The sequence below is a fragment of the Barbus barbus genome (genome assembly GCF_936440315.1).
Source record: "Barbus barbus genome assembly, chromosome: 4".
NCBI classification, from domain to species: Eukaryota; Metazoa; Chordata; class Actinopteri; order Cypriniformes; family Cyprinidae; genus Barbus; species Barbus barbus.
This window is the reverse complement of record NC_136732.1, coordinates 28,036,237-28,061,890: the sequence shown is the minus strand read 5'-3', so window position 1 is coordinate 28,061,890 and position 25,654 is coordinate 28,036,237. Positions and strand designations below refer to the sequence as shown.

The 25,654-nt window shown below is 40.5% G+C and overlaps 1 protein-coding gene across 2 annotated transcripts; it reads left to right on the top strand.

The window, feature by feature from the left end:
- Positions 1 to 579: 579 nt before the first annotated feature.
- LOC306868987 (histone-lysine N-methyltransferase SETD1A-like) lies at positions 580 to 25,252 on the top strand. Of its 2 annotated transcripts, none has more exons than XM_079415506.1 (21): positions 580 to 595; positions 1,579 to 1,723; positions 1,827 to 1,925; positions 2,045 to 2,315; positions 3,377 to 3,501; positions 4,692 to 4,939; positions 5,028 to 6,744; positions 7,971 to 8,963; positions 9,449 to 9,619; positions 10,119 to 10,206; positions 10,291 to 10,454; positions 11,267 to 11,306; positions 11,465 to 11,669; positions 11,751 to 11,803; positions 12,231 to 13,561; positions 17,587 to 17,977; positions 18,204 to 18,382; positions 18,546 to 18,656; positions 22,089 to 22,208; positions 22,331 to 22,468; positions 23,400 to 25,252. In XM_079415506.1, the coding sequence occupies exons 2-21, from the start codon at positions 1,586 to 1,588 to the stop codon at positions 23,571 to 23,573; spliced, it is 6,756 nt and encodes a 2,251-aa protein (XP_079271632.1). In that variant the 5' UTR covers positions 580 to 595; positions 1,579 to 1,585; the 3' UTR covers positions 23,574 to 25,252. The 2 variants fall into 2 exon arrangements, with proteins under 2 accessions (XP_079271632.1, XP_079271631.1); XM_079415505.1 differs by having other exon boundaries at positions 12,228 to 13,561.
- Positions 25,253 to 25,654: the final 402 nt, after the last annotated feature.

Genomic DNA, 25,654 nt, shown 5'->3' with positions numbered 1-25,654 from the left:
TTATAAGAGTTATTTAGAAATACATTTAAATTATTTGTTTATTATTAAAATTTATTTTGCAGCTCGTTTTACTCCCAAATTATCGGTTGTAGTAACTTAATTAGTAGTGAGGGGATTGTTTCTGAGCATAACTCATCATTTATCTGCACCCTTCTTCTAAATGTGTTGTTTTTACTGCTTAATAAAGTAAACGTTACTACAAATGTGTCGTGCAATTGTTATGCATCTTAACAAAGGTCTTGCTATATTTATGAATAGAAATAACCTTTTAAGTACACGCAGCTATATCAAGTTCGCACTCTTCGAGGACGTAAAAATGAAACGAAAATGCAGATTCGCCATAAAGAAGTCACGCTTACGTCGGTCAAAAATATATTGAGCTGTTCTGAGAAAAGTAAAGACAAGAAAATTGTTTAATGTGAATTTATATGACAATTTTAATTTTTATGAGAACAAATACCCACAATCTTTTTTAACGTCATTGGTCAAATATTGTATAGCAGAGGCGCATAGCCGGGAATTATGTGGAAAGTGCGAGTGCCAATGAAACGGTAAATATTTCTAGTGACTGATGGCGAGCAGGCGAGGCTCTCAGGTTAGTTACGCGATGGCCGCTTACTGTATTATGTTATTCTTTTTAGTACATTTCATTTTCTGGTGGAATTTAAAGACGTATGCCGCATCGATAGTGCACCGGAATACAAGCGATGCCGTTTTAGACCAGATTTAGTGCGCGTGCTTCAAAACGGAGCTAGATTTTAACTAAGGATTGTGTGTTTTTCTGCGCTGATGCAGGCCTAGCTGTAGCGAGCTAGCGGCTGCCGAAGCGGGCAATCCTCCTCAAGACGCGCGCTCCGTTGTGTGAGTCTTTTGGCACACCGTGTAACAATATTTCTTTTCAGTTTTGGGAATTAATCTGATTTCGTTTGCTAGAAGTAATTGGCATTTGCCTTGTACTCTACTGTCACATCGTATTGAAGTTGAACTTCAGCTAGCTCGCGCTGTGAGCAGCTAGCAGCTTCAGTGTTTATTATGTTAGCTTGTTGTTGCTGCTAGTCGATGTGTCAGATAGCATTTATTATACAAAAACTGCAATGCTTCTCGTTTATTACTCTGTAAAACACAGTGGGGAGCCGTGCTTTTATTTTCCACGCTTTATTGCGTGTGATAAATGTGACATTTTAAGTTGAATATAGTATATTTTCTTAACTCAAATATAAGGGATGTAAAATCAGCTTGACAGATTGACTACAAAATATTAGTCATTGTCTTAATAAAGAGGTGACAACAAATTACATCGCCCTAAATAGAGACCTCTTTGTGTGTGTTTTATAAACAAAGTGAAAACTTTAATAGTGGAGCTGTATGTGTCATATTGTTTGCTATTATGGTTTTGATGATTACAGTGTGAGACTTTGAAGATTATGCTGCTCTTTTGCATGTGGACACTGTCAGATTGGTTGCTTGGTGAAATGAGTGAGCTATAAGTGAAAAGCTTTTCTTACTGTGACTTCAACATGAGTCATTGAGGGCTGTGAGCATCTGCACAACATCTCAATCTGGTCTCTTTCTCTGCAGTGATAGCATGGATCCGGACAGCGGGGCGGACACTCAGCGAACTCTCAGTCTGCAATGGAAGAGCTATAAGTTAGTACAAGACCCTGCTCTCCGACGGGTTACTCAGAAAATCTACAGATATGATGGGATTCACTTTAGTGTACAGGTATGGACATACATAATAATACACGAGGACTGCCAAACGGAGCATACTTAAATACACATAAGGGCATACTTATGTAAAGTCTGTGTGTTCTGCTTGTTTTTAGGATTCAGGATTCCCACCTGTGGGGGACTTGCGTGATCCAAGACCCCGTAGAATCTGGTCTAGACACACAGAGCTATCGCTGCCAGTGCCCAAATTTAAGGTATGCCTCTCTTTTATTATCATTTCAGTTTATTATGCTGATTTCTGGTGAGCTCTGTGTGTCTGTTTTTGTAGTGTACATGCTAACCATTTTCTTCATTTTCTTTTTGATCTTCATAGTTGGACGAGTATTACGTAGGCCCTATACCTCTGAAGGAAGTGACGTTTGCGAGGTTGAATGATAACATCAAAGAGCCGTTCCTGGCAGAGATGTGCGCCAAGTTTGGTGAGGTTGAGGAAATGGAGATTCTGTTTCATCCCAAGACTCGGAAGCACTTGGGCTTGGCCCGTGTCCTCTTCACCAGCACTAGAGGGGCCAAAGACACCGTCAAACACCTGCACAATACTTCTGTTATGGGAAACATTGTCCATGTCCAGCTAGATATCAAAGGTGAGTTTCTCTCCTTATTGTTTTTGATCATTAATCAATCGCTTTTATTCAGCAAGGATGCATTACATTCTTCACAAGTCACAGTAAAGACATTTGTAATGTTACAAAATAATTTTATTTCAAATAAATTGTTCATTTGAACTTTAAATTAATCACATAATTCTGTAAAAAGCCTATCATGGTGTCCACAGAAATATAATGCAGCACAACTGTTTTCAATGTTGCTGATCATTTAAAATGTTTCTTGAGCACCAAAGCAGCATATTACAATGAAAGATTATGTAACGTTGAAGACTGGAGTAATGGATGCTGAAAATACGGCTTTGTAATTACAGAAATAAATTGTAAGATTGTCTCATAGTATTAGCCGTATTATTAATCAAATAAATGCTGACTTGGTGATCCTAAGAGACGTCTTTAAAACAGGGGGAAAGACGAGCAATCATGATTAAATATCTAATAATGTTTTTTAGTTTTAAGTTACTTTTGCCTTCATCTAACGCTCATTAAAAATGAATCTTTAAAACCACAAATAACTTAATAACATTATTAAATGTAATCTTTAGAAAATCTCTAAAGGAGTATCCATTTCCATTATTCATTAGTAGCATTTAAAATGTTTGATATAAATTTTTAGGTATTTATTATACATTTATTTAAATAATACAGAATAAAATTTTAATATCCTGAAGAAGGCTGTGTAGCTGAAACGCGTAGATCTACACTTCAATTTTAATGTCTTAGTCCAGTTAATTAAAGGCTTTTTGTCTTTATTATACGAGTGCCCAATTTCATATTTTTCGCCTCCAATTATCCAAAGAGGTGGTTACATGAAGAGACCAGTGCAGGATTCTCGCCTTCTGTTGTTTTGCAAAAATTTTAATATGTTTGCATCCCTGCTTGCAAAGAAATATCAAAATAAATTTTAGAACAATTCTTGTTTATATCCTTCCATCTCTTCATTTCTTGAAAATATGGAGCATAGTGATAATGTCCAGCATTGCATGATGGAAATAAATGCACTACACTGTAGTTTAGTTTATATTGTGTGTGTTTTCTAGGCCAACAGAGGATGAAGTACTATGACTTAATAGTGAGTGGCTCATACACCCCTCAGACAGTGCCGACTGGAGGCAAAGCCCTCACAGAGAAATTTCAGCCCCCAGCCCCGACTCAGCCAGATACGGTGAGTACACAAACAAACCCTAGCTCAGCTACACTGAAAAGAACACTTTGCTTTCCTATAAGTGTGTGCGGTTCCTATACGTTTCTTTGCGTCCTTGAAGAGCAATGGCCTTCCTTGAATTGAGTTGTCTTGTAGTTTATTCTACACGTTACAGTCACTTGACCACAAAATGTCTGAAAGACAAAGAGCCATCAAGCCTCTCAGTGCATTTAGATTTTCCAAATGCAGATGATACTGCTCTCATTGAGATGTTCAGCTGTTAACTCCATATTAATTGGCCTTTTTTTTTTTACCTTGTGTACCAGCATTGTTATTCAGTGACCAATGTGTTTCCCTCAAGTGATCTATTATGTAGCCACACCCTTGTAATAAAACAATAATAGGGGATTTTATTGGTCATGCTGTAAGACTTTTTTGTCTTGATTTCAGACAAAGGGATTTTAATTACTATGTTCCTAAATATTCAGTTTAAGTTGGCCAGTCACAGTTCAGGGACTTACATTTTATATATCTATGGGTCCTGTTTAGCACAGTATTTACCATATTTTTATTAACGATGATGCTGATAAATATAATTATTTTCATGGCCAATAGCGCATACATTTTTAATATTAAGGCTATACTTAAAAAAAACAAAAACAAAAAAACAATACCAGTTATCATTCATCGGACTCTCTAAGAATTTTTTTGAAAGAAGTCTCATTCACACTGTCTATATTTATCTGATCAGAAATACAGTAAAAAAATAATGTGAAATATTACAATTAAAAATAAGTGTTTCCTATTTTAATATATAAAACAGTACGTTTGAATACAGTTTGTGCTCAATATTTGTCGAAACCCAGATTAAATTTTTTTTCAGGATTCTTTGAATAAAAATGTCAAAAACGCAAGTTTTTTGAAAGAGAAATCTTTGTATGGTAATGTAAATGAGCAAAACACTACAAACTAATACAGAATGAGAAATATTCAGTTTTAGATTACGTTATTAGTGTTTAAAGATTCATACAATTTTACATTGATAGAATTTAAGTGATTGTTAAATGATGGCGAAGGTCCTAGAAATGTGGAAACTACATATTTGCAGTATCAACCAATACCAATAATTAAAAAAAGAATGATAATGTGATAACTAATTATTTTTTATCCTTTGTAATTGTTAGTTGATATTTGTTTTCTTCTTTTGTTAGTCGTCTGATATCCGGCGGAGGCTCTCCACAGATCAGATGGCAGCTCCTGCTGCGCCTCTAAACTCTGGCAGCACCACCCCCTGTTCTGTGGAGACTGGATTTGGAGACCAGCGCCTAGACACCCCTCCATCCTCACTGGGAGGACCCTATACGCCGGGTTCCTCTGCTTCTTCACAGGGCGGCGGCACCCCTTACACCCCTCGCTCTGGAACCCCTTTCTCCCAAGACTCGGGATACTCTGTGGGCAGGTGGGCTTTCTGATTTACATAAAACCTTGATTAGAAGTTACTTGGTTAAGTTTCTTTAGAGATTTAAGAAAATATAATTTTCTTTCAGGCTCAGTGGCTTCAGCAGCACTCAGAGTTATCCCCAGCAGGATATGCTTCCATCTTCCTCCTGCTCCTCTTCAGCAGTCTCCTCATCATCAGGATTCAAACCCCCTCGCTTTCATGATGACTTACACGCTCCACCTCCGCAAGAACCCTCCGTGTTCCACAGGGGTCGGCCGGGATATCCTCCTTCAGCGCCCTTCAGACCTAATGAATCTCCCTATCCGTATCCCGGTGTTGGAGGTTCAGGGATGCCAATGCCCCTGCATCCACCGATGCCACCTCCAGGGCCTCAGTTTGAGCCACCACCACTGTCCGACAGAGATAGAGACCGAGATAGAGAAAGAGGACACAGGGATAGGGATCGGGAGAGGGACTCAGGAGGGCGCTATGGAGGCGGGATAAGCTCCCGACGTTCCTCTTATCACTACCAACAGGAAACAAACTCCTCATCCACATCCAAATCTTACCATTCACATCACTCGCATCATGCTGATCGGCGGGAGGACAGGGACGGCAGGGGCTACCGGCGCGACAGCTCAGGCTCCCGCTCGGGAGATCACGGAAGGCATCGGAACCACCATCACTCCCACAACCACCACAGCAGCGGTGGAGTTGGATCGAGCCGGCGGAGGAGCAGCAGAGACCGGGAATGGGAGCGAGACCGAGAAGGAGACTATAACAGCTCCGATCCACGTTACGGAGGCCACTCGAACTCCAGCCACCACTCGTCCAATAGCCTCTCGCCTCCCTCTGCCACCTCCTCTTATGGAGGATTCTCATCGTCTAAAGACCTGTCCCCCTACGACGCACCTTCTTCCTCCCGGCTAGAGCCCTCGCCGGCTTTCCGTCCTCAGCAGGGTGCAGGCGAGAGGGGTTTTGGGATGGGAGGAAGCATGGACAATGACTACCGTGCTCATTCTCACCACACGCCCCTGGCGCCACCGCCTCCACCTCCTCCCCTCCCACCAGCCTCCGTCATCGCAGCTGCTGTGGCTGAAACGCTCGGCTCTCTTGATTTTGGTCAGGACAGTCCCATCCGAGAAGAACAGTGGACCAAACCCAAACGCTATCCCAGCACCCCACCCCATCCACCTCAGACACCTCCGACCTCCTCGCCTCCTCATGCTTCAATCCCATCATCCTCCACCTCCCCATCCTCCACCTCCCTGCCTCACCACCTCCCCTCTTCGACAGCATCCCTCTCTCCACCTCCTCCACAGCGTGACTCCTCCCCGGAGCCTGACTCCACCAATGAGAGCCTACCGTTCATGCACCACAGCAGCAGCTTGGACTCCCGTATTGAGATGTTGCTGAAGGAACAAAAAGCCAAGTTTTCTTTCCTTGCCTCAGATGATGAGGATGATGAGAAGGAGGAGGACAGAGAGAGGGGAAAAGCAGGCGAGAATGCAGACGATGGGGGAAAGAAACTCAGAGAAGAGAACGGTGAAAGGCCCAGTCACAAGAGACAAGGAGAGGCGGAGGGAGGCCAACAGAGGAGGAGAGGAGAGAAAGATGGGCGCCGCAGCAGGGCTAAAAGGCTAGGGGGTGGGGTCAGCGAAGGCAGGAAAACACCTCCAGAGGTGGAATCTTCCACTCCCACCACGAACAGTTTGGTGTCAGAGTCTCTTCAGGGCCAAATGCCACCGCCTCAGGAGGAGCACACAACCTCTGACTCACACAGGGCTCCACACACCCCACCCACCTACAATGGAGATGCACAGGTGAGGCCTACTGGTTACATGTTATTATTCAGTTTATTTTTTTTAAATAAGTCTAGGTGCTATTATTTGTAAATCTGCTTATTATTTCTGGTGTCATGGGCCACCAATTCCGGCTCCAGGCACTATCGGATCCCAAAAAGAACACACCAAACGGTGCATATATTTAATCATGTTTTGCTGCAGTACTATCAAAAAACACATTTCTAACCTTTAGAAATGTACACCAGAAGTTTTAAAAAGCTGAGCTTAAATGTTTGACATAGATGAAGAGTGTGCTCCTAAATGACTGTTGAAATAGTATTCTCACTTGATACGAAGTAAGGCTTGGAAACCGTAACAAACCCAGAAACAATATTTGAAAAGTCAAGACTCAACCAGCACACAGCGGCTAATTAATCATTAGTCTTGACCATTCACAAAAAAATGGTATTGAAAATTAAGGTGAATATATTAGTGCTAAATTACAAAATGCTCTGAGATGTTCATGTTCTGAGACTCATTATTTATTTCTGTGGCAATGCTCAGCAACAAACTGTAAAGGAGGCATTTCCTCTCATCCTTTTTAAAGCTGATATGCCTATTTATTATGCTGTCATAACTTTATTAATAACTATTATAACTAGTATGCACTATTATGTTAGTTGTATTTATTTGTATTAGCTTTGTTTTTTCTGCCATTCATAACCCTATCAGAACAGACTGCAACCCATTATCTGTATTTTTGATATAAAACAGTATTATGTGCATAAGTAGCTTCATATCTAGGGTTAATCATTTAACAACTTTCATCTGGTTCCAAGCCCATACGACTTTAATTTATCTTTGAAACAAATTAAGATACTTTCAATGAAATCCAATCCACTTGTTTGAGCAAGGTTGATATTTAAAAATATCTTCATTTGCATTCCAAAGACAAACCATTTTCATATGGTTTTGGAATGAGGGTAAATGATGCAGGAATTTTTATTTTTGGTGAACTATCACAGTTGAAGTCGCTTTTTATTTTTATAAACTTGGATAATTCTAACATGACGTAAATGACCCAGTAAGTTAACAGTAGTGAAACACATGCTCTTTTTCCATGGTCTGGTAGGCTTTGGCCTGCTCCTTTCTTAATGTGAGAGTATTATTTCTCAGTTTCAGTGCACCACTATATTTGTTTCTATATTTTGTTTTCTCCCCCCCAATGTGTTTAACCTGTAATCTTCACACTCTCTTCTCTCCAGCCTTCGCCTCACTCCTCTGGGGAGGATATGGAAATATCTGATGAAGATGACAACACCATCACCACAGCAACCCCCCATCCCGCTGCCTCTTCATCCTCCTCACCGGCCACCTCTTCGCAATCTGCCCACCCCTCACAAACCCCAGATCCCTCTGCGAGTCCTGCCCCAGACACCAGCCAGCACTTCAGCGCCACCATGCCACCTCCTCCCATCCCATCTTACCCTCCCCACCTCCCACCCCCACCTCTGCCCGGCTTCTCGCTGCAGCCCCCGCCACCCCCTGGCATTCCACCTCCGCTTCCTCACATGGAGCTGCACCCAGAGTACCCTCCTCCGCTACCGCATCACATGTACGACTACGCCAGCTCCGTGGAGCTCATGAGCCAGTACTGCGGAGGAACACCCATGTCATTCCAGATGCAGACACACATGCTAAGTCGCCTACACCAGATGCGAATGGCCTCCTCCACCAGCTCGTCGGCACCCCCTGCAGAAGTCCCGCCTGCCTCTGAATATCCCCCATCATTTCACCTCCATTCAATACCCCCTCCGCCGCACCACCCACACCACCCATACATGGACCAAGATGGTAATGTTGCCACTCACTATGACCAGGACCACCGCTACATCCCTCCTCACTTACCATACGCCTACCCAGACCCTCACGCCGCACAGCTTCCGCACCATCACACCATCCCGCCCCCCCATAGCCCCTGGCCTCCTCACGTGCTGCCCCAGCAGTTTCCTTCCCACTATCCTCCACCTGGCTTCAGCACAGTGCCTGGCGTAGATGGAGAGCTGTATGGAGTGGCGGGTGACCAGATGGTCATAATGGGCCACAACCCCTATGAGGCCGTAGTGCAGCAGGTACTGGCAGCTTTGATTGAGGAGATGAAGAACATCATGCAGAGGGACCTGAACCGCAAGATGGTGGAGAACGTCGCCTTTGGCACCTTCGACGAGTGGTGGGACCGCAAGGAACAGAAAGCCAAGGTAACTTCTGAGAGTTTTCTAGATGAGACCATGGACCACAAAACCAGTCATAAGGGTCAATTTTTTTAAATTGAAAAACTGAAAATTTATACATGACCTGAAAGCTGAATAAATAAGCGTTCCATTGTGTTCGGAGAGGACAATATTTGACCGAGATATCTGAGGGTGCAAATAAATCTAAATATTGAGAAAATCGCCTTTGAAGTTGTCCAAATGAAGTCCTTGAAGTAATGCATATTACTAATCAAAAATGAAGTTTTGATATATTTACAGTAGGAAATTTACAAAATATCTTCATGGAACATGATCTTTACTTAATATCCTAATGATTTTTGGCATAAAATAAAAATCGATAGTTTTGACCCACTCAATGTATTGTTGGCTATTGCTTCAAATATACCCATGCTACTTAGGGTCACATATGGTTTTTGTGAATGACCTTCGGTGTTCATGAACTGTACCACCTCTTGCTCTCATTTTCTCAGCCATTCCAGACAGCCATGCGGGGAGTTGCAGTGGTGCGCGAGGAGGACAAGAAGGATGAGAAGACCAGCAGCCGACCTCGGGAGCCACTCATGTCTCTGGTAGACTGGGCCAAGAGTGGAGGCATGGAGGGTTTCTCCCTGCGGGGGGCCTTGTGTTTGCCTTCTTTTAAGGTGCTTGACATTATTTACCACCTATTAAATGTTTAAAAACAATTTCCGACGTTCATGTATGTTTATCACATTTCACCCCCTAGTGACCATCACATGGAGCTTTCAAACTGGTTGTAAAGCTCTGGGGATTTTGCTCTTTATGAATTGATCTAACAGCCTGATCCACAGCAGAAATACGAATGTTGGGGTTTTGGCTAATACACAAACTCAAACACACATAACGCTATCTGTGTCTCAGTATATGACGACATGGACACATGAACTTCATCTCCAGAGCTGTTCTGAGAGTCACTTCATAGATGCTTCATTTGAGAGAATAGCTACCATCAAATACACATTGAAACTGAATTATCTTCACAACAAACCCTCAAAATAAAAGTTTGGCTGACCTTGAAGAATTTATAACAGAGATTGAAATATTTTGACTAGTGCATTTTATTACCATGATTTGAAATAATCTTGTGAAAATGATGTTACTAATTAGGAATATGTTGTTCAGGTGAAGAGGAAGGAGCCTCTGGAACTTGTGGAGGGTGGTGAGATGAAGAGAGCCAGGCCTTCCACTCCACCCGATGAGGAAGATGAGGGTATGTCTCTAATGCTGTTGTTTAGAGCTGGATTAATGACATTACTGTAAATTCTAATTGCTGTCTACTCTCTTTCTCTCTCAGACTTGTATCAGGGCAAATCTGCCGACACTGCTGCTGGAAGAACAGAAGAGAGGCGTGTGGCAGACAGAAGAGCAGCTAGGAGAAGAAGCAGAGCAAAGGCACGCAAACCATATGACCTGGACAGTGAGGGAGAAGAAACATCAGATGGTTCCTCCTCGGAGAAGGTTGGTTTATTTACCATTATGTCTGTCTTTTTTGTGTGTCTGTGTAGTAGTGGGCATGGGCTGGTTGGGAGCATCCCATTAGTATCCCATCCATTGCAGCTCAAGCCTCACATGGCCTGCACAAGAATTAGTACTTGAATTTAAACTTGCATACAATTTGTAGAATTATGTTTATTTTTTTTATAAAACTCGTCTAATATTTATATTTTACCTTCCACTTTATTTCAGTCAACAACAACCATTTTTAATAGTTTTACCTTTAGTTAACGATACGAGCGCTTTTTAAAATTGACTAACTTAACTGAACAACCTTTTAACTTCAACAATTTATCTGTTCTGAATTTTAAAAAAAGAAATTATATATAAATTTAATATCGTATTGGTAAAATTTAGATTCTATTTTTTCCATAATAAATTTTACACACAAATACAAAACATGCATGGCAATTAGGTGAGTCTTTATCTACAAATTTAAATATTTAAATGTTCATTTAAATATTGATAAAAGATACAATGATGTCATCAATATTAGATGTAAAATATTTTTTTTCTCCCTTTAAACCATGTCATAAAACCATGTGTAGGCAAAAATCTATTGAGGTCAATAGTTATGTCGAGTGTTGCCATTCTAAGATTTGGTTTTGAAAATATGAAAAAAATATCTTTTTGCAGAATGTTGTTGTTTCATTGAATAATGACTAGATGGCAGCATTTCTTTTTTCTTCAAATGCTGTGGGGAAATTCTCACAACTTTCAGAAGATGAGTTCAAACATGTTATAGCAACTGGTGATTCCTCATTCCTTATGTTTAGGAGGAGGATGAAGACAGTGACAAAGTGGATGAGTCAGAAGGTATGCAGCAGTCTTGTTTTGTCTTTTGTACTGTGCTCATTAATTTGGGCTCTTGTTGCTATGTGTATATTATTTTAGGCTTTTATGTGTCTATCCAATCATATCTTGTGGGTCTATGTTGCTTTCTATCTCTTTTCTCTGTTTCTCTTGCTTCTCAGATGAAGCCCTTAGCGCAGACAGTGATGACGAAAGCATTTCTTCCTCCTCTTCTGAGAGCTCATCATCATCCTCAGCATCGTCCTCTTCCTCCGATGAGGAAGATGAAGAGGACGGTGAACAGGCTGCTGAGAGTGAATCATTGGACACAATGGATGAGTCTACGATGGACGGCGTGGCAGTTATAGATGCAGAAAAGGATGATGGGTACGGCCCTTTTTGAGAACTGATACTGAGAATAAAGTTGTCTTCACAGACACATTGACATGCATTATCTGTTTCTTACAGGGACAAAGCAAGTCTTGACCAATCATTAGCGACTGCTGCAGGGGTCAAACAAGGTCAGTTAAAGATCACTTTACAAAAACCAAAAAAAAGAAGGGATAGTCTGCCTAAAAATGTAAATTGTTTCACTTACTCATTCTCATGTCGTTACAAACCTGTTTGATTATCTTTGTTCTGCTGAACACAAAATATATTTTGAACCAAACACTTTTTTCACGTTGAATTCCATTGTATTTTTTGTCCATGTAATGGAAGTCAATGCAACAAAACTGTTTAGTTGGCGTCATTCTTCAGAATATCTTCTTTTGTGTTCCACAGAAGCAAGTCAGTCATACAGGTTTCTAACAACATTAGGCTGAGTAACTGAATTGACAGAATTGTGTGGGGAATTGTTAACGAGCAGATTAATGAGTTTAATATTCCTGAATTTTATTTTCATGTGTGAAGTTTAGTTCACTTTATTCTTTCTTTCACTACCAGAAGAAGAGAAAACAGCTGTAGCTGTGCCTCCATCTTCTCCGTATCCCCGTCCTTCTTCACCCATTCTCCTCCTTCCCCCACTCAAGAAACGGCGCAAGACTGTTTCTTTCTCAATGGAAGAGAGCGAGGTCAAGCCCTCTATTCTGTCCCCTTCTGCTCCATCTCCCACTCCTGTCTCACAAGCTACAGATATTCCTACTTCCTCTTCTCCCGTAAGCACACCCACAGCTGCTGCCCCAGCCGCCTCCTCCAAGCCCGCCCCAATGCTCCTTCCATTTGCTTCTCGTCCCAGTGAGAGTAACGCCCTGACCTCCCCTGCTTCCCCTTCTGCCGTTCTTACCGTCCCTCCACCGGTGCGTTCCCTGCGGCTGGATGAGCCCAAAAAGAGTCCAGGTCTCCCTCCATCCCCACAAACTCCCACTGCCAAAAACGCCTCCAAACGTGGCAAAGACTCTCCCAGAACGCCCCCGGCCCCCGTCTGCCTCACTGTCCAGAACCTTCCGCTGGACCACGCCTCCTTGGTCAAAGTGGTCTACGAGGACCCCGTCCCTACCCCAACCATGCAGAAGGGTCGTGCACGTGGTCGCCCTCGGACACTCAGCCAGTCGGCTTCCGGCCCTCACCTGCATCCCGCTCTGGAGGAAGAGGAGGATGAAGAGGAGCTGGAGCAGCGCCTGAAACTCAGGGAACAGCTGGGAGTGTCCAGCCTGCTGCAGCTGGCCTCTGCCCCCAAGCCTGACCTGTCTGTGCTGGCCGATGTGGCGCTGAAGATGGACCCAGAGGCAGATATCGACTCGGAAGAAACCGAGACCTCCGATGAGGCAGAGGAGCACAAGCTGGAGGAAGAAGAGGGAGACTTCTTCGCCCCGCACCCACGCCAACCACTCCCGAATCCAGAGGGTCTGTTCGTCCTGCAGGAGCACAACTATTCTAAAACTCCTGCTCCTCCGCACCTCACATCTCCACAAAAGAGGACGAAACAGGACCCCACGGTCCTACTCCCTGCTGACCTCAACCAGCACGGTGTTCAGGAAGCCCCCGAAGAGGTCATTGGGGATGCTCTAGCCGCAAGAGGAGAGGCTCCAGAGCTATACGGGGACCTTTCCGGGATGGGCCTGCTGTGCGACGCCAGGGACACGGCTGAGACACAGACCAAGACCCTCGGCCCACCGCACAAGAGGAGAGGATCAATTAGCAAAGAGATGGAGATGGAAGAGAGGGGGAAAGGGAAGAGCAAGAAGAGAAGTAGGAAGGACAAAGAAAATGAGGAACTGCAAATCTCCAAGAAGCAGAAGGAGAAACAGATAAAAAAACAGAGGAAACGGAAGTTAGAGGTTTGTGCTTCTGTCTGGTTCTCATTAAATAACTTGTTGCGAGAGAATTCACCCTTAAGCATCAGAGTAATTGTCATATGAGGATTTTGTGAGAAATTTCCACTAACAAGCTACTACTTCTCAACATGCGGTAAAGCATGAACAAAGTGACGTTGTTGGTTGTCATTGTGTTGTATTTATTGCCAGTAGAACAGAGACAAAAAATATAGTCCAATGGGGTGACTATAGAATTTTCTTACTGATTGTGATTGTCATTTGAAAGATTAAAAAAATATATATATTTTCAAACTCCCAAGCAGAATTTTTAGCACCCCTTACAGTCTTCAGTGGCCACGTTTACATGCAACCAAATAATCTGTTAGTAATCAAATTGATGGCTGAATCAAATTTCAATTGGACTGAAATGCCTTCATGCAAACACCTGAATCGATCCGATTGAGTTCAATCTGAATGAAATTTCGATTGGATTGGGATGGGTGGCGTAGAAGTTTTCTAATTCCTTCGAGAGGACATGTAAATACTTGAATCAGATGGAAACCAAAACTGGAAAGCACTGTGCATGTGCAGGGCTCCAAACTGCGACTAAAATGGTCGCATTTGCGACCAAAAATATTAATTTGCGAGTGAAGTTTTTGCTGAGGTCGCCACTGGCGACTATATATAATTTGCATGAAAGGACTTTTTTTCCCGATTGTTTTGCGCTCACATCTTTTATGTTCACGTATTAAACTTACATAAGACGATGCGCATCAAAGTTTTACTGGAAAAGAGTTTCAAACAGTCCTCGTCTCTGCCGCACACAGTCTGCTGAACGCAGTGAGAGAGACCTGAAAGGGCCTGTTTACACCTGGTCACTTCATGCATTTTCTCTGATCGGATATCTATATGATTTGTTAAAACGTTTCCCCATTTACGCTTGGCCACATAAATGTCTTCGCAAAACGGATATAAATCCGTTCTTCAATTCCCGCTTCATATGCAAATATAACGGAGTTCACGTCAATGAAAGCAATGGATAATTTTATTAATTATCAGCTAATTTCAATATCAGAGACCGCAACAAGAGAGCGCGCGGCATCAGCACTGGAAAGCTAGGCTAGTCTCGCTACTTTTAATGAAGAAGATTGTGTGTTGAGCGTCTGCGACTTACTTTCAGGTTCATTCAGTTTGCGCGTCGCTTGCTGAAGAAATACTCCGCTACTCATCCGCGGTGATGCTTGTTGCATTGCGCTGTCATATCTGACTATAACATGCCATATAGCCTATAAAACGCTCTCACACGTTTATTATTTTAATATTATGGGAGGAGTAAAATTACCATATGTGGTTTCAACAACCAGATGCATTTACACTTGTCCGGTTTCGCCCAGACCACCTCCTGAAGTGGTTCGAGCGATTGGATTTATATCCGTCTCGAATGCGTTTCGGACGGCATTTACACCTGGTCTTTTCAGGATCAGATAGCTGTCCGATCAGGAAAAAATGCATGAAGTGACCAGGTGTAAACAGCCCCAAAGTGCAAGTGCAGAAAAGCTGTGTCTATTTCGTGCACAACTTGAACAAACTTCAACAGGTAAAGCTGTCAGCTGGATACTGGCAATATCGTCAACAATTCTCATTTATAATCATTACTAATATGGCTTCTTCTTATCGAGATCTTAGTCTATATGCTGTGTTCTGTTAATGCATGGACTTCCTGTTATTTGAAGCGCACTTGCCATCCAGTAATCGCAAAAAGCTTTGTGCTGTTACTTTTTAATAAACAAAGTATCAGCTTTAAAATGCTACGAAATTCAAATGATGCGGTTTGGGTGCTCTTTAATGCGGACCACAAGCGCACACTGTCGGTAATATAAACACCAGTACCCCGCGTCCACACGGTCCGTGTATGCGTCCGGATCGCGCGAGCGGAGAGTATCGCACTTAATTCTCAGGCGCGATCTCTTTAGCACCTCAGTTAAAGCAGCAAGTGAACCCATTATATATTTCGATTTACTACTATAGTATGAAATGAACATGATCAAAAGGTAGGCAATAAGAAAGCCTATAGTACAACTTACTGAAATGTTTTATGTAAAAGCTCATTGTTTCAAACTGAGGAAATATAAAGCTTGTAAACATTGCATTGTAATACATTTACCTCAGAATAACCACTCAGTGTCCATAAACTCATCAGTCAGCTAGAAAAATAACTATAAAGAGGAGCGTTTTGCTATATTCATGCGCTGTTGCATATTAATGTTTTTACTTATTCTGTTGTACATGATTCAACTCCTCCTATAAAATTGCATTTTACTAATGAAGAAAAACAGACTGAATGTGTGAAAGACGTGACAACATTTATAGGATGCACTGCACTCAGTTGCCAAGTGATGCTTATGGTCCATGATATTGGTACAGATTCTGTGTAACGAACAATTCTTTGTGACTGTACATTTCAAGTTGTAAAAGACATTTAGTTCACACTTTAAGTGAACCTTAGTCCCCCGGTCGACCTGATCATCTACAAGATGGATTAAAATGCTAAAAAAGCCTAGAAAAGATGAGACATAAACACGACAAAACGTAAATGTTAAAATAGGGGGAATAATAAAATGATAATAACAAAATAAACCACTTTTATTCTGTGGCACCTAAAAAAATAATTTGTTAATAAGTTTTTCTTTTATAGGAGCCAATGGCTCCTTACTCGATTTTTTTGTCTGGAGCCCTGATGTGTAATGACGTAGAATTGACGTAACGATGGAAAACATGGAACGAGCTGTTGTTTTTGTAGAATGACGTATCATAAATAACTGTCATGTTATGAGTGGAAGGAGTGGTCTCCTTCCACTCATCATCTGTGAAGTGGACCAGAACAACTTCCCATCAGTCCTCACCTCATACTCCCATGCACAGATGGCTTGTTTTGGCAACAGTGGGCAATTTTACTGCTTGGTAAATGTAAACAGCACTGCACAAAGCTTCATGTGCTCATCGTCTCCTAATTAGGACCTAAAAAAAAGAAATGTTAAGGCTGCTTTTTTAAACAAAAAAAGAAGCAATGGTTGGAGAATGTTATGTAAAAACAGTGAGAAACTCACTGTATATTTGTGCAGTGTGTACATGTCAAAAGATCAAATCTGATACTGAAGCTTTTGACAAATAACCGCACACATCAACTCGATCTCTTTACTTAGTGTTTGTGTAAGCGATGCATTTGGATTTATCAATCAGAATGATTTCATTCAGACTGAAACAAAAAAAAAGTGTCCATGTAAACAGCCAGTGTCACATGATCCTTCAAAAATCATGCTAAAATACTGATTTAGTGTTAAAGAAACATTTCAATGAGTTGAAAACACTTGTGCTGGTTAATATTTGTGGAAACGGTGATACAATTTTTTAAGGATTCTTTGATTTAATAAAAAAAACAATAGTTCAATAACATGTAACATTATAAATGTCTTGACCGTCAAACTATTTAGTGCATCCTTGTAGCATTAGTAGTATAGTAGTATTAATTTCTTTAAAAAAACTAAAAACTTACTCATCCCAAACATCTGAACAGTAGAGTAATGCCCCTTAAATGTAATTGTGTGTTTTGTTAGTAGCTTTTAATGTAACTATTTTTTCTAAACGGTTCCTTGACTAATTTTCAGTTTAAATCACTTGAAGCTTGGAAAGCTACAGTTTCAAGTGACGTCCCTAGCATTGGTCCCTGTATGAGGATCTTAGCAACATCTTACATGATTTTTATATATAATATATATTTTCTCATTGATCTATATCCTAGTTCAGTGGCACTTTGCATTGTTAATAGAGCACTGTTGCAACAATTTTAACGTGCAGGGATGTTTCAGGGCTGTTGTGATATAACAGTTTTTCCTACAAACCCACAGAACTTCAACTGCTTTCAACAGTTCTGCATTGTTGGATAATACTGTTGTTTGCCAAATAGTGTCAGATTGCCCAACAATTTGGTATGCTTTTTGTGCACATTTTGTTAGTTCATTTGTCTGTTTCCAACCATTCTCTATTGTCAGGAATATGAAGAAGATGTGGATGTGGAACAGTTGGAGTCTGGTGAGCTTTCCAGCTCCAGCTCTGACTCAGGAGACTCTGAATTTGGTCTGGAGAGATCGCTGGAGTTTGAAAAGGAAGAGGTTCGAAAAAGCGAACGACTTTTCCTGCAGGAAGCTGGCTTGACTCCCTCGACTCAGCGACGGCCCAAACACGTGCCCACTCCAGCTCCCACACCACGGCCCTCTTACAAGAACCGTAGCGAGTTTGAGCAGATGACCATCCTGTATGACATCTGGAATTCTGGCCTGGACCAGGAGGATATGAGGCTCCTGAAGAGCACCTATGAGAAACTGTTGCAAGATGATCACGGCACTGACTGGCTCAACGACACACACTGGGTCCCTCATACCAATATCCTTACAGCTGCCTAAGAATGAAAATGCTGTTTGTACAAACAAACGTGCTTTTATTAGTGATACAGAAGCCAACAGAATTATCAGTAACACAATACCAAATTTAAAGAGTCATCAAGTATAAGTGCATACAAGTTAGAGAGTAAAAGGCTTCGTTTACATATTGATGCTGCTTTCTAAGCACATTTTTCCCAAGTTTTGCTCCCTTAACCTCTTTCTTGCACTCACCAACATCCCCAACCCTCGGCGGAAGAAGAAGACCGCAGTTGGGCAGCTAAGAGAGCATGTCACGGGCTGTGCTCGTAGTGAAGGCTACTATGCCATCAGCCGCAAGGAGAAAGACGTCTACCTTGAGCTAGACCAGCTAGTGACTGTGCAGGAAGCTGGGGAATATGATACCTCAGTAGGTTCACTTTACGTTTTTAATAACTCAAATGTGTGTTTGATGCATGTACTACTGTAGTTGTTACTGAAATTAATTTACTTTGTTTAGCATGAACATGGCAGACAGTTTGGGCCAATAGTTTCTATCCATCTGATCATCTCTCTCTGTCTGTCTGTCATAGGGCTCGAATCGTCTGCTCTCTGAAAGGCGCTCTGAGCAGCGGCGTCTCCTCAGCGCTATCGGCACTGCAGCAGTGATGGACTCAGACCTGTTGAAACTGAACCAGCTGAAGGTAAAGTTCTTCAGTTCATTGACACAGCCGTGACCTTGATCATACGATCAGCACTTTTATTACATTGATCTCACCACTCCTTCAATTCCACAAACTCCCTTCAGCTTGTTTTCAGTGTAGTAATAATTCATAGCATTCCTTTCAGTGTGTTATGTAAGTGCAATGCCCGTGTAGTGGAAGGCATCTGTGGGCACAATGACCAGCAGGTCTCTTTGTAGCGTAATTCATACAGCTCTGTAAAGTCTACTGACTCCTGTGTCAGCGATCCTGACACAGGAGCCTTATCAGGTTTTGGCTGTTGATATGGTTTGATAAGATCTTTGAGATTGAGTTCATGTTTAAAAGCAGTTCTTCTTTGGACCTCCTTAATTGCACGTTCTTTGAGTAAAGAATGAATGAATGCACTCCATATGTTTGGAAAGGGCAAACATATGTCTGGTTGGTTTATTATACAGCAGGTGTGGAGGTACTTCACACAAAGGCTTCCCTATGTGCCTTTTATGTTGTTATTTTTCACTTTAAACCAGATTTTAATCAGTGAACTAGGGTCCGTTCTTCGTACATAACTCAGTTAGCTGGATTTGATTGTTGACGATTTCACTTGATCTTGGATCATTTGGTTCTTCGAAGCTCATGCCGGACTTGCTGTCATAGCAACGGGTCCGTAAGCTTAAACCTGCTCAGGAGCAGGCTTATTTCATGTAAACAGGATTAGATTGCATCTTTTTAAGCAGAATTGATGCTTCATATTTTCCCCAGCCACCGCTACTTTATTACAAGAGTATCCTACTGGTCCAGGGACATTAAAGGGATCCCTGGGTATTAAGACTTGTATGGCTTAATATAACATAAATGATGTCTCTCACTGAAATTAGTAGAAAACCATCAAAGATTTGTTATTAAAAAAAAAAATTTAAAATCGTTTTACACATATTTTGAACTATGGGGGGTGACATAAAATGGTTGCACTCGGTGAGGTACTAGCGCTACCTGTTGCTATTTTTACCACAACACAACTTGAAATACACAACTCGGAAAATAAAATACTGATATGATGACCACAGCTACTGAAAGAGCTTACAGGTTTTTTCCCCACAAGGAGTCTTAAACGCCCTGAATATTGAGGGAAATCCGCGCTGAGAAACTCCTCTAGCGGCCACGAGTCATGATCAGTGTCGGCATGTTTACATCTTAACATAATGGCATCTAGCGTTTCTTGTCTCATATGTTTGTAAGCTCTTTCAGTAGCTGTGGTCTACTAAAAGACTCAAAGGCATCGGGGCTAAAGTGGAGAGAAAAAAGAAGCGGGTTTTTATGAAGTTTTATTCGTCCACAGGCATCTTCCCATGCTTTTCTCCTCCTGTTATCGTTTGGAAAGCAGTCTTACATTGCTTCTCTTGTTGCCCTTTGACTGAAAATGACAACCAAAAGCCACACAATGTGGTATCGTATCAGTATTTTATTTTCTGAGTTGTGTATTCTGAGTTGTTGCGGTAAAAAGCCAAAGACTATAGAAATGAGCGCCAGTAGCTCACTCAGTGCAACCATTTGACATCATAGATATTATATATGTATTTTAAGTCATTTTAAAAGCTATTGTTCACGTAGATCTATTTTTATTACCACAAAAAAATTTAATAAAATATATATAATAATTACAGGGCTCTATGAAATCTGTTTTATTTCCAAATTCATTTTTTTTCCATTTTCATTTTTCTATACTCTGTTTTAATGGTTAAATTAAATTTTTATCTAATTAATTGAGTTTTATAGTTTTATCTTTACCAAATTCTGTTTTCCATTATTTTCTGGAATCCATTTTAATGGTTCCATTTAAATTGTATCCAATTAATTGATTTTATAGTTTTTTGTTGTTGTTTTTTCAGAAATACTGCACATTTACATTGTTCACCTAAATAAATTCTGGTAAATGATATTTCTGGTAAATACTCCTTTAAAAAGTGTTTTTTTTATTATAATTTTACTAGAACACGTGGATATGTTGTCATTCTCACACTATAATACTGAACTTTGATTTCAGTGATTTGGACTGAGATGGACACTTGCTGCTTGCACTGTTGCACTTTTGCTTTAAAAAAGGATTTCATAGAAATTTGGATTTTATTTGGTTTAATAAAATATTAAGTAAAAAAAAAATGGTGGCAAATTAATCATTTAGATTAATCGATTAATCGATAAATTAGTCGATAGATTAATCGAAATAAAAATAGTCGTTAGTGGCAGCCCTACATGCTATACAGTTAATCTGAGTCGTGCATTATTTTGAGTGATGACAGCTATTATGGGAGTGGCTTGATTAAGTGCAGGAGATGCAGACAGCTTGATCTCTAAGAAACTTTAATTAATGCTGTCACATAAAAAATCTGCTTCAAAGATAAAATTAAAATGAATTGCTAATTACAACATTGAAATAAAAATATAAAGCCTGTACAAATACTAGAAATCATAAATATAAATAATTAGAAATCATGTAAAAAAAAATTACAAATAAATTAAAAACAGTGCACATCTCATTTATCTATTTATATCTATATACATTTATGTAGGTTTGTTCGCTTGGCTGTTTCCTTATAAAGGTCCAGATATTTGTCAAATCTTTTGTCAGGTGTCTTTTTTTAATGATATGATGTCATTAGGTTGCTGTCTTGCCGCCAGCCAATCGCTGCGTTGCTGATCGTGGTTTCGAGTATCGATAAATCTGCCCTTTTCGGGGAACACGAGAACGGACAGTAATCTTAGACAATTTAATCCAGATTTTTTAATCTAATAAGCAAAATCGTTTGAAGAACCAAATTAGCCAGAGATCAGTTATCAAGTCATAATCGAAGTAAACACAAATCGAATTAAGACATGTGGAGTATTGCTATTATAGTCGCATTATTAATCCGTTGAGGCATTGTCTGAAACGCGGTATCTGAATCGCACCTCTCTCTCTTTCTCTGCGTGTGCGCGCTTCAGTGTGCGTGGCTGAGCACAGAAAACGGTTCGAGTCCCAATTTGACTTTAGCAAGACAAAACGCATGCAAATGATGAACTTTCACTCTATGATGGTTAAATTTAACAGTTAATCCGCGAATCACATGCGTGCCTCACGGATCATGGATCATCTACGATCCGTTGCACCTGTATTGGTGAGCATAAGAGACTTCTTCCAAAAACATTCCAAAATCTTGCTGACCCAAAACTTTAGAAAAGTAGTGTAAAAGATGATGAAAAGGTGTGCGCATAATCCAAAATTCATGCATCTGTCTTATTTAGAATTTAATAACCAGCATAGCATAATTGTGTTTATTCATTCTGTGTATGGCCAAATTTGGGGTTTAATGTTCATAGAGTATTCTTGCACTTTTAAACATGGTCAATCCTGTATGTGTTTACATGTCTTCATGCTTGTAATTCATCTGCCTGCAGTTCCGTAAGAAGCAGCTGAGGTTTGGCCGCAGCCGTATCCACGAATGGGGCCTGTTTGCCATGGAACCCATTGCTGCAGATGAGATGGTCATTGAGTATGTAGGACAGAGTATCAGACAGGTAGGCCTTCGAGCTGACAGCTATGAAGTGATCTCTACTAGGAAATGAGTTTGGTTCCTCTTGAGGAACACATACTTGTTGATTCGTTGGTGGTAAATTTGTGTTTGTTGCTCCATTTGTAGATGGTTGCTGATAATCGGGAGAAGCGATATGCCCAAGAAGGCATCGGGAGCAGCTACCTATTCCGTGTCGATCATGACACTATCATTGACGCCACCAAGTGTGGCAACTTGGCTCGGTTTATTAACCACTGCTGCACGGTATGTACCCTCCTAGTGACGCATACGTATCCATATATCTCAAAAACCACATGACACCTGATAAACATGTTGCTGCCACTCCCAATGTCAATAACTGCCACATTTATATATAAACCCATCATTAGTATTGCATTAAACTGAGGGAGGATAGTCATGTTGATTTTTTTTTCTAGTTCAAGTTTTCATTTTGCCTTGGAAGAAAAAAAACTAGTGCATTCTAATTAGGTTATGATACCAATTTTAATATAGAATTGAAACATTATTCAAGACAAGTAAACAGTCACTAATAAAATAAGAGCAAATAAGCATGTCACAAGCAATAAAGCAAATAAATAGAATAGATATACATCTTACTATATGGTTAGGATTAGAGTTTGGTTTAAGGTTACTTGCATGTAATTATGCATAATTAATTGTCATTATAATAGTAAGTACATGTAACGTGTAACAAGTGTTACTAAATAATCAGTGCTTTAAGGATTTCAGGTAGGTCTTAGACTTTGGGCCAGACGATTCCCTCAACTGTCCCGAACGTCTTTCACACTGACCCTGGGCCATCAGATACTCATTGTCAAATCCGGTTATGAATATTCATGTTTACAGATGGTCCTCCATATCTGCAGATTTTTGTCTATCTGATGGGATTCCCTGCAGCTGCAGGATTTGCTAGTTTATTATTGATGAGATTTGGATAATGTTCATATAAAAGCCAAAAAGGCATGTTCTTCCTCCAGCTGCGAATGGAATTTGTGTTTTCACCTTGTTGATAATCCCCTCCAGCAACAGAAAATGAGCTCCCATAGAGCTATTCTGAACACAAACAAAAATGCAACATCTAAATTTTCCAACACTCCAATTGGAGGGAATGTAATTCAAGAAACCCGTACTTGTTCTGCATCTTATTCATGATTTCATGCATCCTCTCTCGCAGCCCAACTGCTACGCCAAAGTGATCACCATCGAGTCCCAGAAGAAGATAGTCATATACTCCAAGCAGCCTATCGGTGTGAACGAGGAGATCACGTATGATTATAAGTTCCCCATTGAAGAGAACAAAATCCCATGTCTGTGTGGCACGGAGAACTGCAGAGGAACCCTCAACTAAAAGTGTACTAGACTTTCCCTTATACATGACTTGCCAATCAACTTTCCTGGCCCACAAGCTACTCTTCTCGGCGCACAACAATGTAGGTGTATGATGGGAGAACATCAGACTCTTTGAAAAGCTTCTATACAGACACAGATGTGTCGAGATGTTTAATCAGATGTTTGGCCCAGGGGGATCTCAGCACTGCCGCAACACCTCCAGTTCCACTTGTAAAGTTTTGTTGTTTTTTTTCTCATGACCTGGCCCTTATCAGTTTTGTTCCTCCTGTTGCAGCTGTGTTTGGTGGTGTTGTTTTGCCAAGGTCTATGCTTTGAAGTTGTTCAGCAACTGCACACACACATATTCTGCTCACTTATGCACAACGTCTGCAAAGGGCAACTTTTTGTAAAGACCTAGCTAAAAACATGGATTTAAGACTTCACCCCTGTCGTGAGAGAGAGAGTAATAATTTTTGTTCATTATTTATTGCCCCTGTTCTGAGGCCTGTTCGCTCATGTCGTTTATTTAGGTCAGATCTTTTGCTGTACATTCTTCAGATAATCTGCATAGTATCACCAGATTTTTGTTTTGGCGCACACATTTCTTTCGAAGCTTCCTCAAAGTTCAACCGATCTTAATTAAATATGTCTCATTTTCCAACATGATGTGCTGGCATTCAAACATGGTCTAGTATTGTAAGTTGTTACTTTGTACTTTTACTTTATTTTTCACTAATTAGATGTTACAATGCCAGTACACTGTAAAAACAGTTGTTCTAGAGGTCATCATGTACCTGCCATCATTTTAATTCCCCCCTTACATGAAGTGATATCCCTTTCGTTCATAGTTTTTAGCAATAGGAGAAGAACAGGACAGATAAGGTCATCTTTTTGGCGTGCTGAAATATATGCGCATTGATATTTTAGCAAAGGGATGGCAATATGCATTGTGTTTTCTTTTGGCATTTATATTATTGTATACCACTAAAGAATTGTGGCGGAATCAGGCATATGTTTTGAGACAAAGCGCACTAACTCCTATAATATAATCGTAAAATATGTATTTCCTCATAACTCATTTTCAGAGTCAGAGATCCAAAATTGGGCATGCATATTTATATATTTCACCACAAAATGAAAGTTCCAATTCCTCTTGAGAGATGTGCATGTACAGAGATTCACTAGAACAGGTGGTCATATCTGTTCCTGCTGTTCTTTGATATTACTGGTCGTCTCTCTCTCTCTCTCTCTCTGCTCCACTCTGCCATAAATTGACATGTTGACATGACAGTACATTGTTTTTCCCCCACACTTTGTCAGAGGGCCTTGCCAGCATTCTGTTCCTTTGAGAGGAAAACCTGTAAAATATGTAGATTTACTGCAGTCTTTCAGTAAAAACTGATCCACAGAAGTGTAACCATAAAAAAACGAAAATGACAACGTTAAAAAGAATTACATGTAAATATTGTAGAGGTGTTTGTTTCTCGTAGAAACACACGGGTTCTAGTCTGTAAATATGTTCATCCTTTTCCTACTTCCCATTGCAAGAAAATAATTGTACATACCTATCATTCAGTTATTTTTGTTTTTGTTGTTTTTTTTCCTTTTAATTTGATTTAAAGTTTTAATATTATTTGCAATATTTCTCTTGTATTAATGCGTTGGACCCTTTATTAATGGTGCATTAAAATATTTTTAAAAAAATAATTTCTGCTCAGTTTTTTCTTTCCCCACTTTTCAGAGGTTGAAATAAAACTTGTTTGCATGGGTGCTCATGCATGGGTTTGCAAATTAAAGAGCCTATCGCTGCACTTCTTAAAATAGAGGTATTTAGAAATGACTCCTGCTGTACATTTATAGTTATACGAAATATGACCCATCAAGCTTTGTTACATTCAGGCATGAGCACTGCTGGAGCTCCTGCTGCATGGAAATGAAACCAGAAAAACCACAAAAGCCTTCCAAATTTCTAAAGCCTTTTCTAGCCTAAAGGGAAATAACTCATTTGTTGATTTTTTTTTTTTTTTTTTTTACTTGTCTTGGCAAGATGACCTAATACTGACACACATTTATATTACAGAATATAGCTATTGTTTTGTT

Excerpts from the sequence above, each read along its gene's own strand:
- LOC306868987 (XM_079415505.1), top strand. The coding sequence starts at position 1,586 with ATGGATCCGGACAGCGGGGCGGACACTCAGCGAACTCTCAGTCTGCAA. Across the intron at positions 9,620-10,118 it reads TGTGTTTGCCTTCTTTTAAG|GTGAAGAGGAAGGAGCCTCT; the intron begins GTGCTTGACATT and ends TATGTTGTTCAG. Across the intron at positions 22,469-23,399 it reads TTATTAACCACTGCTGCACG|CCCAACTGCTACGCCAAAGT; the intron begins GTATGTACCCTC and ends CCTCTCTCGCAG.